The sequence below is a fragment of the Dasypus novemcinctus genome, chromosome 5 (assembly GCF_030445035.2).
Source record: "Dasypus novemcinctus isolate mDasNov1 chromosome 5, mDasNov1.1.hap2, whole genome shotgun sequence".
In the NCBI taxonomy this organism is placed as follows: Eukaryota; Metazoa; Chordata; class Mammalia; order Cingulata; family Dasypodidae; genus Dasypus; species Dasypus novemcinctus.
The window spans coordinates 107,926,459-107,943,053 of record NC_080677.1 but is presented as its reverse complement, the minus strand read 5'-3'; the positions used below and the strand labels follow the sequence as shown (position 1 = coordinate 107,943,053).

Here is a 16,595-nt window from a genome sequence, read left to right as displayed (position 1 = left end):
TTAAAACAGAAAGAAAAAGAAAAATTGAGCAAAAATGGAAAATCCAAAACATTGCCTGGTAATATTTTGTAAGGTGGAAAATGGAAAAAGAGAAGAAATTTCAACTTGGAATATTTTCAGATTTTCCATAAATTCAGTATCTGGACCCTACAGACAAAGCTAAGTAATATAGGAACTGTGGGTTTTTTCTTGTTTTGGGGGGTGGGGATAGGGGTTGGAGAGATGGGTGGTGGGTGGTGAGAGAATTGGAAACTCATTACTGTCACTTTTTAACTAGCTATATGTGAGCCCTGAGCAGAATTTTAATGTTAATGATGAATAGTAATGCTTCCAAGATCAGCACCAACACTTGAGCCACTTTAAAGATATGCAGGGAAGCGGACTTGGCCCAATGGTTAGGGCGTCCACCTACCACATGGGAGATCCGCAGTTCAAACCCCGGGCCTCCTTGACCCATGTGGAGCTGGCCCATGCGCAGTGCTGATGCGTGCAAGGAGTGCCGTGCCACGCAGGGGTGTCCCCCACGTAGGGGAGCCCCATGTGCAAGGAGTGTGCCTGTAAGGAGAGCCACCCAGCATGAAAGAAAGTGCAGCCTGCCAAGGAATGGTGCCACACACACGGAGAGCTGACACAACAAAAAGAAACACAGATTCCTGGTGCTGCTGTCAAGAATAAAAGCGGACACAGAAGAACACACAGCGAATGGACACAGAGAGCAGACAGCTGGGGGGGCGGGGGGGGGGTTTGGAGACGAGGGAAAAAAGATATGAAGAGGTTCAATTTTCTTGTAGCGCCCTAAGCAAAAGCAACTAGTTTTGCTGGAAATCCAGGTACATCAAACAGAATGGGAACCATTTTCCTTTCTTCTGGTTGGGAAGCCCTCTCCCAGTCATGGCCTCCCTGTCCCACCTCAAACTCCTATAGCATTGTGTTAGCAGAAATCTGACCAACCAACCATGTTTGGCTGCCAGCCCTCCACATTCACACATCTATCAATGCACCACCAGAAGTCATCTTCTGACTCTCCTTTCCAGGCAAAGACAGGAAATCCTGTAAACAAAGAACAAAGAGAAACCATTAACGCCTTAAAAAAGGGCTGGACCCATATTTTGGCAATAAGATGATGGTTTTCCCCAATTCCAAACTTTCTTAGTCTGCTAAGCTCCTTAAATTCAAATTTCTTCACTGATTAGCATTGCCTTCAGCCCCTCCATCCATTCTGTGGGCTTTGGTGGTCATTCTGCTCGTTAGTCCAAAGGGGACAATAAAAGGGAAAAAGAATATAATGGGTACAAAAATATGACTAAAGGGGAAAAATAAGAACCAGATATCAGTACTTCTTGTCAAACTGAAACCCTCATCTTTTCCCAACTAAACTTCTACCTGTCTTGTTTCTGTGCTTTAATCATCCCATTCTCTTCACCAGGAAAACCCTTATACTCTTCTCCTTCTCTTAAAATATCCCTGTACTTCATGGCCCAGTTCAAGTGTAACAGTCTTAATTGAATCCTGATTAACTCAGCTGGAAGTGATCTCTCAAGGGATCTGAACTTTCATAAGCCCCTCGCTTGTGTTCTGAGGATGGATTTATGATCTGTTGTGGCATTTATCACATATGTCTTTGTATTAGCAATATTTATATTGTGTCTCATGTTCTCAACAACAACATAAGATTCTGAAGGCAAAGACATCTCATATGTCCTTATATCTCTTAGAATAGGTCAATTAGCATTTGTGGAAAAGAAGTAAATGAAGGTGGGGAGCAAATGTAGCCCAGTGGTTGAGCACCTGCTTCCCATGTATGAGGTCCTGGGTTCAATCCCTGGTACCTCCAAAACAAACAACAACAAAGTAAACGAAGGCATGTGTATAATTCATAGGTCTGTACATTTAATACTCGTGCAATTTTCTACACATTTTATGCATCAACAAAAATTTTAAAAGTGCTTAAATATAAGTGAAAGAACAAATGAAATACTGAGAATGCTAGCCAAAGGAGAGACACACATCACTTTAGGGCTTCCCCAGAACTTCTCAAGAGCTCTGAAACACATGTTTGGTACCCTGATGTGTGCTGTGCTGCTAGAGAGTGAAGCCAAGAAGCTGGCAAAGCCCAAATTTCTCTTTTTCTCTTGTCCTTCAAGTTTAAGTGGATGTTGTGGTCAAATATTAATCTGTTGGGTCAAGTCCTCTTTACTGCTGAAGCAGAAATACCAAACATCAGATCAGGGCAAACTACCTGCCAGAAAACCATCAAGGCCATAAATTAAAAATTACACCTAAAGCGTTTTCTTCTCTAATCCATATTACCTTAGGGAGTAGTGTTCACTGGTGCTCTGTATATCAGCATGGCAAGGCAATGCATTAACTAACAATGGAATATTAGACATGGGTAGATATTTACCATCTATAAAACAACAGAGTTAACTAGATCACATCTGACAAGAGAAGTCCAGATTAGAGCAAACTCATCAAGAATATGGATCCATTTCTTCCAAGAGAGCTCTTTTATTGCCAACCTTTACTAAAGATTTTATATTGAATCAGTGGAACTTTTCAGTTAGCCAACTTTTACATTAGTCCAAAACACAGAGAATATGCAAAAGATCTCACCACTCTCTGCTAAAGCAGCAGCTACTTCGTTGAGAGTGGAATAGATGTTGCAGGCAGCCCATCGGCACTGTGCGCCTAGAGCACCCAGAGTCTCCATAAGCACCTGTATTAAAGAGAAAGCAAGAGTGAGCAAGCCTGGGCCAAATAATAAGTCAGGGAGATTAAGTTTATATCTCCGACAATGAGAAGATACATCAGGAATAATTTAGGCCCGTGATTTTCAAACTGTTCTTTATGGAACCTCTTCAGTATTCTGGGAAGCGGGCAAGGGTTGGGACAGATGTGGTGGTGGTGGCGGCAAGTTCCAGCTGAGCCCAATGCTTTTACCTATTTAACATATTTGGCTTCTCCTTCAAGGAGAGGGAAAATTGTTTCACCTTCAGCAGAGATGAAGGAGCAGCTGCCCTACAATAGGGTAAGAAAAAATTATCTAAAAGTTTAAAGAACTCCAAAAGGTTGTGTGTCAGTTTAGAATTTCTGAGAGCCCCAGACCCAGGGTAGAAGCAAATCTAACCTGCTCCTAGGAGCAGGGCTGGAATTATTCCCACTCTTAGGACACAGGCAAAAATCTACTACTTCTAGAGGAGCAAACACTTCTGTGAGTAGCAGGAAACCTTTTGGTTTCTTGGGCTACCATCCTGCCCTGATACAAAATAAAGATCTGCTATCTCTCCTGTCCAAGACTCACCACAGATGTGCAACAAACTGGCTACTACACAGAGCAAAGACAGGAACACTGAAAAAAGCCCACGCCTCACATAACACTGAGGCTGCCTAACACTGAGGCTGGATGAGGAGATCCAAGAATCCTGCTTGCCCTCACCTATATACCTAGTACCTGGTAACAAGCAATAACGATCTAATGCTGTAGGTGGAGCAAGCACTTGAGAGAGCCCCTCTGTGGCACAGGTGTGCAAAAACACTGAGAAAAGTCCCCTGGCAACCTCAAATCATGAAATAACAGCAGCCCACTGCTAGAGGAATTTGAAGCCTATAAAGTCAAACACAAAATCAAAAGCAGCCCAATTCATGACTAAAATGGAATAACTCCTCAAGGTAACAGTCTGACAGAAGGGCAGACATGGCCATTTCCAGAAGCAAATACTACTAACATCAGTCTACAGTTTCAGTCTACTATCCTTCTACACACCATAGCTATGTGTGGTAGGCAGAATAATGGCCCTCCAAAGATGTCCATCCTCTAATCCCTGGAACCTATGAATATATTATGTACATGGCAAGGGGGAATTAACGTTGCCAATCATCTGACCTCAAAATAAGGAAATTATCCTGCATTATCCATGTGAGCCCAATGTAATCACAAGGGTTCTTAAATGGGGCAGAGGGAGGCAGAAGAGTCACAATCAGAGAGAGACCCATAAGAAAGACTTGACAGGCCATTACTGGCTTTCGAAGGTGGAAGGAGGCCATGAGTCAAGGAATACGGGTGGGCCCTAGAATCTGGAAAAGGCAAGAAAATGAATTCTTCCCCAGAGCCTCAAGAAAGGAAATGCAGCCCTGCCCACACCTTTATTTTAGCCCGATGAGATCCATGTTGGACTTTTGACTTCCAGAACTACAAAATAATAAATCTGTGTTATTTTAAGCCTCTAAGTTTGTGGTAATTTGTTACAGCAGCAATAGGAAATAAGTACACTATCATTCAATTAAAAATTACAAGACACATACATAAGTGAGTAAAAACAACCCATTGTCAGGAAACAAAAGAATCAATAGAACCAGACTCTGAGATGAGTCAGATGTTTGACTAGACAGGAACTTTAAAATAATTATGATTAATATGTATATGTTAAAGGTCTAGTGGGGGAAAAAAGGACAACATGCATAAATGGATAGGGAAATTCATCAGAGAGATGAAGACTATAAAAACAAATCAAATAGAACTGCTAAAAATAAAAAAACAATTATCAGAGATAAAGAATTCCTTCAATAGGCTTATCATCAAAGCACATCTGAGGATATAATCAGTGAACTTGGAGATAGACCAATAGAAATGATCAAACTGAAACACAAAAGGGAAAAAGAATTGGGGGGAAAAGCCCATAAATAAGCATTCGAGATCTATGGACATTATCAAATGTTCTAACATACATGTAAATGGAGTCTCAGAAGCAGAAGAGGAAGACAACATGTCAAAAGAAATATATGAAGAGTTAATGGGCAAGTGTTTTCCAAAATTAATAAAGACTATCCAGGAACAGTGACATCCCAACGGCAGACCAGATCCACAGGGCTCATACAAGATGAGCTTGGATCATTTTGTGCTGGAAGCAAGAAAGTGCTCTAAGAATAAAGGGGACATATCAAAGGATACAAAAGTCAGATTTATACCTGTTTCTAATATCACCTCATAAAATACTTATTAATTACAAAGGGGGAAAACTTTTACAGTGGAAAAGCCTGGCAGAAATCATTTCTACTAAGGGATCAAAGTGAACATATTCAGTTATGGGACAAAATGAAATCATGAGCCACCTGATACTCTTTAATAAGAAGAGCATAGATTTATTTCTGTGGGATTCCTGCCAAAAAAAAAGCATCCTGAATCTAATAATGTGGAAACATCAGGAAAACCCAAATTGAGGGACAATCTAAAACTAATTCATCTCTATAAAATAATTCATCTATAATTTTCAAAAGTGTCAAGGTTATGGACTGTCCTGATCTAAAGGAAACTAAAGAACATGACAATTAAGTGTTACACAGAACTATGGACTGGATATTTCTGTTATAAAAGCTATTATTGGGGCAAGCAAAACGAATGCAGTCTGAGGATTAGATGTAATAATGTATGAATGTTAATTTCCTAATTTTGATGGCTGTATTGGTTGCATAGGAGAATGACCTTGTTTGTAGAAACACATACTAAAGTATTTGGGGGTGAAAGAACATCAGGCTGGCAGCTTACTCTCAAAGGTTCAGAAAAAATTTATCTGTACTGAACTTGCAACTTTTCTGTAAATTTCTGTTTATTTCAAATGTTACAAAAATTACTGAAAAAATTTTAATCCACTGATTTGATCCTAACATACTTTTATTTCAATATATAACAAAGATAGGGTTCTTTTTAAGAAGGTAGAGTACTACCCTACTGTTTTGATTAAGAGTTATTTTAAGCAGAGAGGGCATAGTTCAGTGATTGAGTGCTTGTTTAGCATGTACAAGGTCCCAGGTTCAATCTCCAGTATCTCCTAAAAAAAAAAAGTTATTTTAAGAAGAATAAAGACTTGGTTAAAAAGCTTTCTTTAAGATTTACTGATAGAGGTTATCTTTGGGTATTGATAATTTTCATTTAAAAAAATTTGTATTTCTAATATCTCTAAGCTAAATAAAATTATACAGTATATTCTAATTTTTTACAAAAACTTGTGAACCACTCCACTGATTTAGGCTAACTCCCTCAAGTAATTTGTGCAAGGTCATATAGTGAGTTAATGGCAGAACTACTGATAAGTCCTAATTTCTAGTTCATACTATATTTCACTATCTGATCCCATTTTACTCTCCCATTTTATTTTTCACCTTTAAGAATTTCTGAATTTCCATAACTAGGATCTCCAAATTTGTAAAACAGAAGAATAATACTGAGAGTTAGCCACAAAGCAATATAAATTGATCTAGAAAAGGAAAATGAAATAGATCAAGAATATAAGAACTGGGGAGCAGATGTAGCTCAGCGGTTGAACATTGCTTCCCATGTATGAGGTACTGGGTTCAATTGCTGGTACCTCCTAAATAAATTTTTAAAAAAGGAATATAAGAACTGTTTAAAGAACTGTGAGTTAAGACTGCTAGCTATTAGGACTGAAACAGGGGTGAAGGCAGCTAGGGGGGTGGAGGACAGAGCATGGAAGCTGGTTTAAACTGACTTCAAATCATCACCATTTAAAAGGAGTAGCAATGGCATCTGATTAGAAGAAACTATGGAAACATCTTAAAAATGTAAATATATTCAAGTCTATTAGGAAACTATTAACTATAATAGCTATTTCTGGAGCATGGGGTTAGAGGAGACACTGTCTTCATATATTTATATATAATTAGAGAAGTTGTGAGCTTACAAAACAATCATGCTTAATGTGCAGAATTCCCATATGTCAGTCCTCCACCAACACCTTGAATTGTTGTGGGGCATTTGTTATAGATTATGAAAGAACATCATCAAAGTATTACTACTAGCTATGGTCCATAGCTTACATTGGTATATATTTTTCCTACATCTCTCTATTATTAACACCATGTATCAGTATTTTACATTTGTTATTAGTTCATGAAAGAACACTCTTATATTTGTACTGTTAACCACAGTCCATCATCCACTATAAGGTTCATTGTGTTATACAGTCCCATGACTTGCACAAGCCATCCAAAGTGTATACTCAGTGACTCTCACTTGCATCATAAAATTGCGGTCATCATCTCAATAAATTTTTGAATGTTTTCCTTAGTCCAAAAGAAAAAATTCCATACCCCTCTACCACTCACCCTAAGTATTAATATAGTACCTTCTTTGACACTGATGCAAGAATATTACAATATTGCTGTTAACTATAGTCATAAGTTGCATTCATTGTATTTTTCCATTGTACCAACATATTCTTACCATCTTGTAGTAGTGACATACATTTGTTCTAGTTGATAGAGGAACACTCTTATATTTGTACTATTAACCACAATATCATCTACCACCAGGTTCACCATGTTATTCAGTTCTTAGATTATTCTCTAACTTTCTTTCAACTGACATTTATGTCCCTAAACTACCGCTTTCAACTGCAACCCCATTTATAAACCAGCTGTGTTAGTTCTTTCTACTCACTATAGTATATAACCATCAACTCTATCCATTTCCACACTTTTACAGTCAAGTTAATTAAAAATTCTACATACATTAAGCATCAGTACCTCTTCTCAGCCCTCTAGGTTTTAACCTCATACGTTTATTCTTCATATTTAGTTCTTATTAGCAAGGAGACTGTCTTTCTACATTTCATATATTGGTAAGGTTTAAATATTATGAAATGAACACCAATCACTTTTGTAATCATAAAAAATAGATACCAAAAACAAACAAAGCAAAGGAAACTCCACTGTAATTGTTTTTTTTAAAAAGGGAAATAAGTGTGGGGTGGGAACAATAAAATAATATTAAGATTGGTAAATTAATTTTGACGTATCCATTCAAGAAAAGATAGAGAAGGAACTCTGAAGGGTAGAAATCTTCACTAAACTAGGGGATAAAAAGCAAACTAGGTATGATTTAGCAACACGTGACGATAGAAAAGTACTTACCTTACTATTTTGAGCCATCACTCTGAAGTCTCATGCCCCTGACTGGAGTGGTCCAAAAAGGTTCCAAGAGTATTCTGTCTAGATTCATTAGTCTGTAGCTGCACAAGTTACAGCTTTTCAATTTATTATATTAATTTTGGGCAGTCAGGGTATTTTTTTCCCTCAAGAACAAATAACCCAGAAAAGTCTTTTAGTGAAGATGGTGAGTAGCTGCCTGTGTCTTGAGTTATCTTAAATGCCCTTATTCAGGGATGTAGCAATATGACTGTTATGCTTCAGGAGAGACAATCTTTTGAAAGTTGATCTAGGTAATATAGTACCTGCAAATGATAAGTCCCATGAATGCTTCTAGACCATCTTTCAATATACCAGTTTCCCTCTGGAGGTCATTATAGTTGGTAATTCAATATCTGTTATATCCTTAATGACTCTAAGTCAGTGGTTCTCAACAAAGAAGCTTTGGTAGGGAAGCGGACTTGGCCCAGTGTGGAGCAGGCCCATGTGCAGTGCTGATGCGCACAAGGAGTGCCCTGCCACGCAGGGGTGTCCCTGCATAGGGGAGCCCCACGTGTAAGGAGTGCGTCCATAAGGAGAGCCACCCAGCATGAAAGAAGTACAGCCTGCCCAGGAATGGTGCTGCACACACGGAGAGCTGACACAACAAGATGACACAACAAAAAGAAACACAGATTCCTGTGCCGCTGACAACAGAAGCGGACAAAGAACACGCAGCAAATAGACACAGAGAACAGACAACTGTGGTGCGGGGAGGAAGGGGAGAGAAAAAAAAACAACAACAACCAAAAAAAACAAAGAAGTTTTGGGAAATTGGGGGTGCATTTTTGGTTGTCGCAATAATCGATGGGTGTGGGGGCAGGAGGGTGCTACTGGCATTTAGTGGGCAGGGTGCAGGAACAGGGATCTAGACATTTTGAATGTGCAGGACAGTCTTTTACAACAAAAACTGTGCCACATATCGAATAGTTTTCAAATGTCCCAATGAAAGTTCACTTGAATGGAAAGTCTATTTTTAATTACTCAAATTTAGAATCTTATTCCAGTTTATATATTAACAAAAAGTATTTTTTGCATTTTAATACAAAACAATAATAGTTTTTTTCCTAGGAATGCAACAACTGTGTAAGTCAAGAGAAAACTCACACTTTCTGTTGTTGTTGTTCAGAAATTTAAAATTGTACTATCTGGCAATACTGTTCTGATGCTCTGGAACTAATAATACTCCCCTATCTATCTGCATTTATAGCGGTCTCATTCAAATGATACCGTGTATAAATACAACTATGTCTATTCTAACATAATTGTGCCCAAGAATTTACATATTGAAATACACATTATTTTATTATAAATTGCTTTCTTTTATTCTCCTTCATATTTTAGCTAAGATTTTATATTGATTTTTAAAAAATTATACATAGATACATATAAATGAATTTCATTTCAGGATAATATGGGGTATTACAAATTATCTGATCACATAATAGGGCTGAGGATCACTGTCTAAACTCATCGTGGTAATAATCCCAGTTTCCCCGTCAGAGATTATGGGGCATGGACATGGGATCTAGTTCTGTGCAATGAGACATGATGGAGCATCCCGGAGGACTTCTGGGAAAGGTTTCCTTGCTCTTGCGAGTCAGGAAGAAATAGCCCTTCCTCTTCATCAGTCTGTGATTGCTAAAATAGCTGTAACCATTCTGCTACAAGCTTGAGGATGAAGTAAGCACTCTGAGGAGGCAGCTCTAAGAGAATCACAGAGAAGTGAAACTGAAGCCCCGAGATCCTGCAGCTGAATTTTGCTTGACCTCTGGGCTTCCAGTTATGTAATGGAATAAATTCCCTTAGGTATAAGCCATTTAAAATTGTATTTTTGTCCCTGGTGTAGGGGACCCCCATGTGCAAGAAGTGCACCCCATAAAGAGAGCCGCCCAGTGCAAAAGAAAGTGCAGCCTGCCCAAGAATGGTGCCGCACACACGGAGAGCTGACACAGCAAGATGACGCACCAAAAAGAAACACAGATTCCTGGTGCTGCTGATAAGGATAGAAGTGGTCACAGAAGAACATACAGTGAATGGACACAGAGAGCAGACAATGGGGGCAAGGGAGGAGGGAAAGGGAAAGAGATAAATAAAAAATTAAAATAAAAAAAAATTATATTTTCTCTTATTTGCAGCTAAATGTTGACTAACTCATAGGATGCCTTGCAGAAATGACACTGGAAGAAAAGATAAGGAGAAGCAGTGGAGTGGAGTGAAGAAGGCATAACCTTGGGAGTCAGATACACTGAAGAGCAAATCTTTACTCTGTGCTTTGCTAGCTCTATAATCTTGGACAAATTGTTTAACCTCTCTGAGCCTCAGCTTTCTCATCTATAAAATGAAAACCATAATACTTGCTTTATATGACTATTATAAGGAGCAATAAACTAGTATTTAAAAACTTTTAACCCAGAGTTTGACATGTTATAAGCACTCAATAGCTGGTGGCTATTAACTATTCTTATTAGGTAGAAAGGAAAAGGACTCACAGCAGTCTGAGCAGTAATGTGTGTACAACCCACAATTTTGGCTCCAGCCAAAGGCTTTTCTCCTTGAGCTCTCTTCCTCAAAGCCATCAGTGCAGGCATTTCTGAAAAGGCCCAATACACAAATAGCAATATTAGAGAGGAAAGAATAAGAGATAAAAGGATAAACAGAAAAATTGTTCTCTTAAGATCCCTCCCCTGCTCAGGTTCTTTGTTAAATTACTTTTCTCCAGGAATCAAGACATTACAATCTGATTTTTTTTTATAAGAAGCTTCCAGAGGGAAATACTCCAAGGCTCTGATTCCCTACATGCCATCCTCCTTATCTAGTCTCTCTCCCTTTTCCTTGTATCAGAGTTCTTTACAGACCTTCTAAAGTTCACTTCCTCCCCAGTATTTCCTGAGCTCAGATTTCTTTTGCTATAAAAATTCTTATGCATCAAACTGAAATTTTACAAGCTATCAGTCCCCAGGATGTAAAGAAGATTAAGAGCATGGACAAAAAGACATAGGCAGCCTGAAAAGGAAGGGTGCTTGCTTTCTTTACCTTGTTCAGCAATTTCAATTTCTCTTCGTCCAAACTCCGCCTGTTTGATGTTCTTGACACAGAAGTCACTGCTCCCTTTAGAATTCTTTTGCTGCTTGTCCCTGGGGGATGTCTCATCATCAGAGCTATCAGTATATGAAGCCGCTAGAACAACAGAATAAATAACCTTCAGGGAAAAAAAATGGCTTCCTCTAAGACACCAAACCATGGAAAGAACTGGGCCCTCTCTGGTTAGCTAGGGCCGTACAAATTTACACATCTGTTAAGCACTTATATGGCATCAGGGAGATGTCTCAATCATCTCCTATGGAAGGATTATTCACATGGCATTAGGAAGAAGCTGAGAGAAGTTGACAAAGACCTTGACTCTGGATAACTTGGAAACTAGGACTAACTATCTTTGCAGAGATTCTTGAATATGCAAAACGAGAGAGGTTACACTGATGGTGGCAATAGTCCTAAATTAGTATCATGGTCGTTAACCTACTGGTTTCTGGGATCACAGCCACTCTTCTCTGCTGCTTAAGCGCCTGATGTAATTTGTGTTTTAGTACAGTAAATGAACAGATAAGATCTAAAAAACAAGGAACCCATGGGAAAGTCATTAAGAACTGCACAAAAAGGATTTGTCCAACATAACAGAGCTTTCTTTTTAAAGACTGGCTCTGATGAGGCTGAACTATGCCTGCAGACCCAATTAGACATTGACAATTAAGTATTCAGTATGCTCTCTTTTTTCTGGCCTGAGTGGGTCCTGTGTTAAGCATCTTAGATTCCCAAAGAAGCAGATAAATTCTCTTTTGGCATAATAAGATGCTACGATAACCAATCCATGTAGCAATACCCACTGGAGAGCGAAAAGTCTAAGACTTCATTGTGGCTAACATGCAGCTGCTGCTATTCACATGCTTAGCTGAGGTCTTTTTAGTCTTCATCAAATTCTGTAGTTGCTAATCATTTGCTGGATAATTTGAAGCAATTTCCTTCCTCAAGTTGAGTTTCTGAGGATGGTTTTTTCCTAAGTTATCTTCAAGGTTTGTTGGGGAATGGAGGATAAAAGACATTGTCCATAAAAGCATTATGTATCTCTCAATGGGATTATATATCTCCATCACCTTTAAGGAGAGAAAGCTGCTCCTAGCATCTATGGTGCTCTGATCTACTTATGACCAAAGAATTAAGGCATTTCTGGGATTTCTTAGCAAAGTGTCTATCTCTGGGAGGGCTGTGAAAGGCAAGTCTGACCTTGTCCAGTTAATCATGCATGGCACAACAAAATGTTTGGGCAGCAGGGGCTTGAGTATCTCTCTTAGAACTGGAACACTGCCCTAGAGCAAAGTCCTAACACGAGGCAACAGGAATGAACATGGGCACCAGGGGAGGTGAAGGAATTAGTAAATCCCCAAAGAGACTTTTGTTCTTAATAGGAGCTAATCTGTACACAAAGTCTGTGGTTCCCCCTCCCAGGGTGAGTGAGAGCTCAAAGTACCCTTGGCAACAGAGCCCAGAATCAGCTTCCTGGGCAGTCGTCTGTTTCACTAATCAATACTCAGAAATAGTTTATGAGTTGGGGACTTAGGGAAACCATGCTTTATCACCAGAGAGAAGAAAGATAATAATAGCCATCCCTGATGGGGAAGGATAGAGGGATTTAGAGGTGACTACTAAGAGGTAGGGAGTCTTTCTTTCTGGAGTAATGAAAATCCTCTAACACTGACTGCAGTGATGAATGTGCAATTCTGATTATACCAAAAGCCTTTGATTGTACACTTTAGATGGACTGTATGATTTATGAAATGTTTTAATAAAATTGACTTAAAAAAAAATAGCCATCCCTAAATCCTGATCCAAATTTATAGGGTAAGTGCTTTTGAAGAAAATGTAGACATTCAGCATATCCTGATAGTCCAAATCCTTTTCCAGAGTCATGAAGACTTCATGCTTGCCAAAGGCCATCTAAATACAGTGGTTATATGTTCTGGAGTCGGAAAGACTTTGGTTGAAGTCTCTTTCTGGGTATATAAAGTAGAAGTGATAACAGACTCTATTAAAAATAGCTGTTAATCAATTCATGTATTCAGTCATCCATGCATTTAGTTATTCATTCAACAAAGTATTACTGTGAATTCCCTATGTACCAGGCATAGGCACAGTTGAAGTGTTAGGGATTCAGGACAGATATGGGTGGTCCTTCCGTTCAGGAAGTTTTTAGTTCAGTAGATGAGTGAGACACAGAATAACTAAATATGCAATTTGTTGTTTAAAGTTTTTCTACAACTGCAATGTGTACTATGACACAGAAGTCAAGATTTCATAGATTACATAATAGGAGGACATGACTTGTCAGAATCAAGTTGTTGAGAAGATTAAATAAGACACTAAGTAAAGTGCTTAGTGCAGGGCTTGGCATACAGTAATTAAGCACTCAATAAATTATACTTGATATTCTTACTGGCTTTTACACATATTTTTAGGTCAATACCAGATGTAACTTGTCTTTAAGGATTTCTACTAAGGTTTAGGATTTTGAACAGGAAACAAATGACATACATATAATATCATTTAGCAATAGCAATTTGTTTCCTTTTTTCCCCTATCTCTGTCATCTACTAATCTACCAAAGCAGCAGGTGTTTGGCTAGAGTAATTTAAATGGTTGAGCCTAGAATCCTAACTCTACCCAGGACAGCTCTCCCCTCCTATGCCTCTTCAGCTTCTAAGGATGAATATGGAAAAATAATAACAACAACAAAAACCACAAAGCTTTCCCCTTAAAAGAAGCATCTAATTTTTGGTCTGAGTTGTTTTTCTTCCAAATCAAAGGGGGAAAAATTGTATCTACTATCCCTAGAAGCCTAGAAGCTGGAAAAAAATTGTATTTTACCTTCTTAACTAACAGTAGTTGACTAAAGTTGGTTCAACCAGTCTTTTTCTTTGAGCAAAAATAGATTTGTTTTCAAAGAGCCCTCTATACACATCTGTTATCAGGTGAGAACCAAAAGTATCAGTTGTCTAGATACCGTGGATGCAACATGGCTGACAGACCAAGACCAAGAGAATGTGTTACTTCTGCAAGCACAGGGGAAAGATGATTCCTGAACTAGTCTGACATTTATTTCTCCTTTAAAATTCTTTGAAGCAATACTTATTTATGCTAATGTATTTAAACTAGCACATTCATAAAAACAATTGAGATAGCATTAAAGATTTTTCCTAGGAAAATTTAGAAAAACCCAACATATATGTCCACACATGCTTGAATAGTTTCTAACGTGATTGCAACTGTCAGCATACTCTGAGGCTTGGAGTCATAGTTTAATTACAAAACGAACAAGTGACAACCAAGGAAATAATCTACTTAAGTACAGACCTGAGATCCTAGACCTATCTTTGCCCCTAATTGGCTAAATGATCAATTTTCAATTTATCCAACTGTAAAATAGGGAGTATAAAAGACCCAGCTCTTCCTTTCCCCTAACTACTGCCAGAGAAAAGCCTTATGAATAAATGAGCTAATATCCAGCAAGTGTTCAGTTTCTAGGTAGAAAAGTAACAGAAAGTACAATATAACTTTACTATAGGACATTCTCCCGTTTTATGACTTCCCAGAGCCAAAACTCAAGTTGTAGTTGATCAAATGCAAATCTACTATCAATCCCAGAGTGAATTTGGTGATGCATATATATGCTCCATGGCTCAAACCTAATTAAGCCTTACTTCCTGGCAGCTGTGATATTACCTGCCATTGCCAGGAAAAGAAGCAGTAGGAACTCTGGTTGAATGAGTCCTATTAGACTATTTTAAATCAGGTAATTCCTCCTCAGCCCAATCTATTTATTTGGTAATAGAAATACAGTAGGGTCGTATGTGTCAGTGTGCCTCAGATTTCATTGATGAATAACACTCTAGAAACATGTGAAAAGCTGTGTTAGCTATCAAAATCCAAACTAACAAACAAATAGCTTTGTTGTTTGGGAAAATCTGAAATTATTCAAACTTCATAGGAACAAATCAGGAACTAAGGGACTTTAATCCTCCTCCTCATCCTTAACCAATTAGCTCATTGCAAAGACATCTTTTTTAGAAACACATCACTGAAAATAACTAAAGTCTTTTCTGTTCATTTGTTTTTATGTGTATTTTTTCCCCTTAGAGAAAGAGGTTTTAGAAGTTTATGTCTTATAAGATAATTTCAGCCTTTCTCAACCTGGGTTCCACTAGAATTAAGTCCTATTGCCTTGACGCATCCATTGTATATAATGAATTAACATTTCTCTTCTACATCTAGAACGGTACTAGTTATGTGCCATCCTTTGGAGAACTGAGAAAGCAGTCCCTCAGATCATTTTCTGTGTTCTGTGGCTCAGATGAGAAACCCTGTTTGAGAAAGACTGGTAGAGTTTCCTAAATGAAAGGACGACAAAGCATAGTGCTTGGGCCACTGAGAAGGGACAGTGGGCCATAACCCACTTAAGCCTTTAAAAATCTTCAGCAAAACAAGCACTTTGGATGGGAAGGTATATTTCTGTGAAATGTCATAAGCCTCTTTCTAGCTACTTCACATAGAGTGTAAAGTATAATAAGAATGCCTCTAACACCTTCACCAATATATATTTATTAAGCACCTCGTGTGTCAGACACAGTTCTAAGTGCAATGAAAAAAAAAACAGATAAATTCTCTGCCCTCATGATCTCACATTCAAGTAGACAGGAAAAGACAAAAATAAATTACAAGAAGGAGTAAGACAAAAAATAATTGGCAAAATATATAGTATGTTATATGATAAGTGCTATGGAAAAAATAAAGGAGGAAAATCTGATAGGGAATGTTGGGTGTAGTGTTTGTACCATTTTAAAAGAGTAGCTAGGATAGGTCTCAGTGGGAGAGTGACATCTGGTTAAGACTTGAGGAGGTAAGAACGCCAGCCATGCATATATTTGAGGAAAGAGTAAATGAAAAGCAGAGGGAATAGCAACTGCAAAGGCCTTTAAGAAGGAGAGTACCTGGAATGTTTCAAATAAAAGCAAGGAGGCTGGTACAGCTAGAATGAAATGATTATCTGGGAAAAGCAGAGATGGGCACTATTGTACAAATAGTCAATGTCTTTAAGGGAACCTATATGGTACTAGCTCATCGGGTATTAAGTGATAACTCAGTCCAGGGCACATATATTTGATTTACTACCCCTTCAAAGGAAGGTAGAAAGAATGAGCAATATAATGTCACAGCTTAGTAAAGAAGGGAAAAGGCCCATTTGTTTGTATGAACTTGACAGAATGTTTTCACTGCTTTTTAAAATTTTATATATATATATATTCTTAGAGAAGTTGCGAACTTGCAAAACAATCATACGAAATGTAGATAATTTCCATACAACACCCCTCTACCAAAAACTTACATAATTACATAACCTGTAATTATGAAAGAACATCATCAGACTATTACCACTAACTATGGTCTATAGTGTTCATTTGGTATATTTTTCCATACCTCCCTATTATTAACACAGTACCCTCTTTGACATTGATGCAAGATTATAATATTGCTAACAACTATAGTCCATGAATTACATTAATTAT

The 16,595-nt window shown here is 38.1% G+C and overlaps 1 protein-coding gene across 8 annotated transcripts in view; it reads right to left on the bottom strand.

Annotated features, from left to right (window-relative positions):
• AHCYL2 (adenosylhomocysteinase like 2) overlaps window positions 1-16,595 on the bottom strand; it is a 272,609-nt gene that overhangs the window by 27,204 nt on the left and 228,810 nt on the right. For all 8 annotated transcript variants that reach the window (XM_023590153.2, XM_004463221.4, XM_004463225.4 and 5 more), the window contains 4 exons: window positions 11,017-11,160; window positions 10,473-10,573; window positions 2,614-2,716; window positions 956-1,050 (listed from right to left, as the gene is read on the bottom strand). In XM_023590153.2, the coding sequence (XP_023445921.2) occupies window positions 956-1,050; window positions 2,614-2,716; window positions 10,473-10,573; window positions 11,017-11,160 (443 nt within the window). The remainder of the gene's footprint in view (window positions 1-955; window positions 1,051-2,613; window positions 2,717-10,472; window positions 10,574-11,016; window positions 11,161-16,595) is intronic.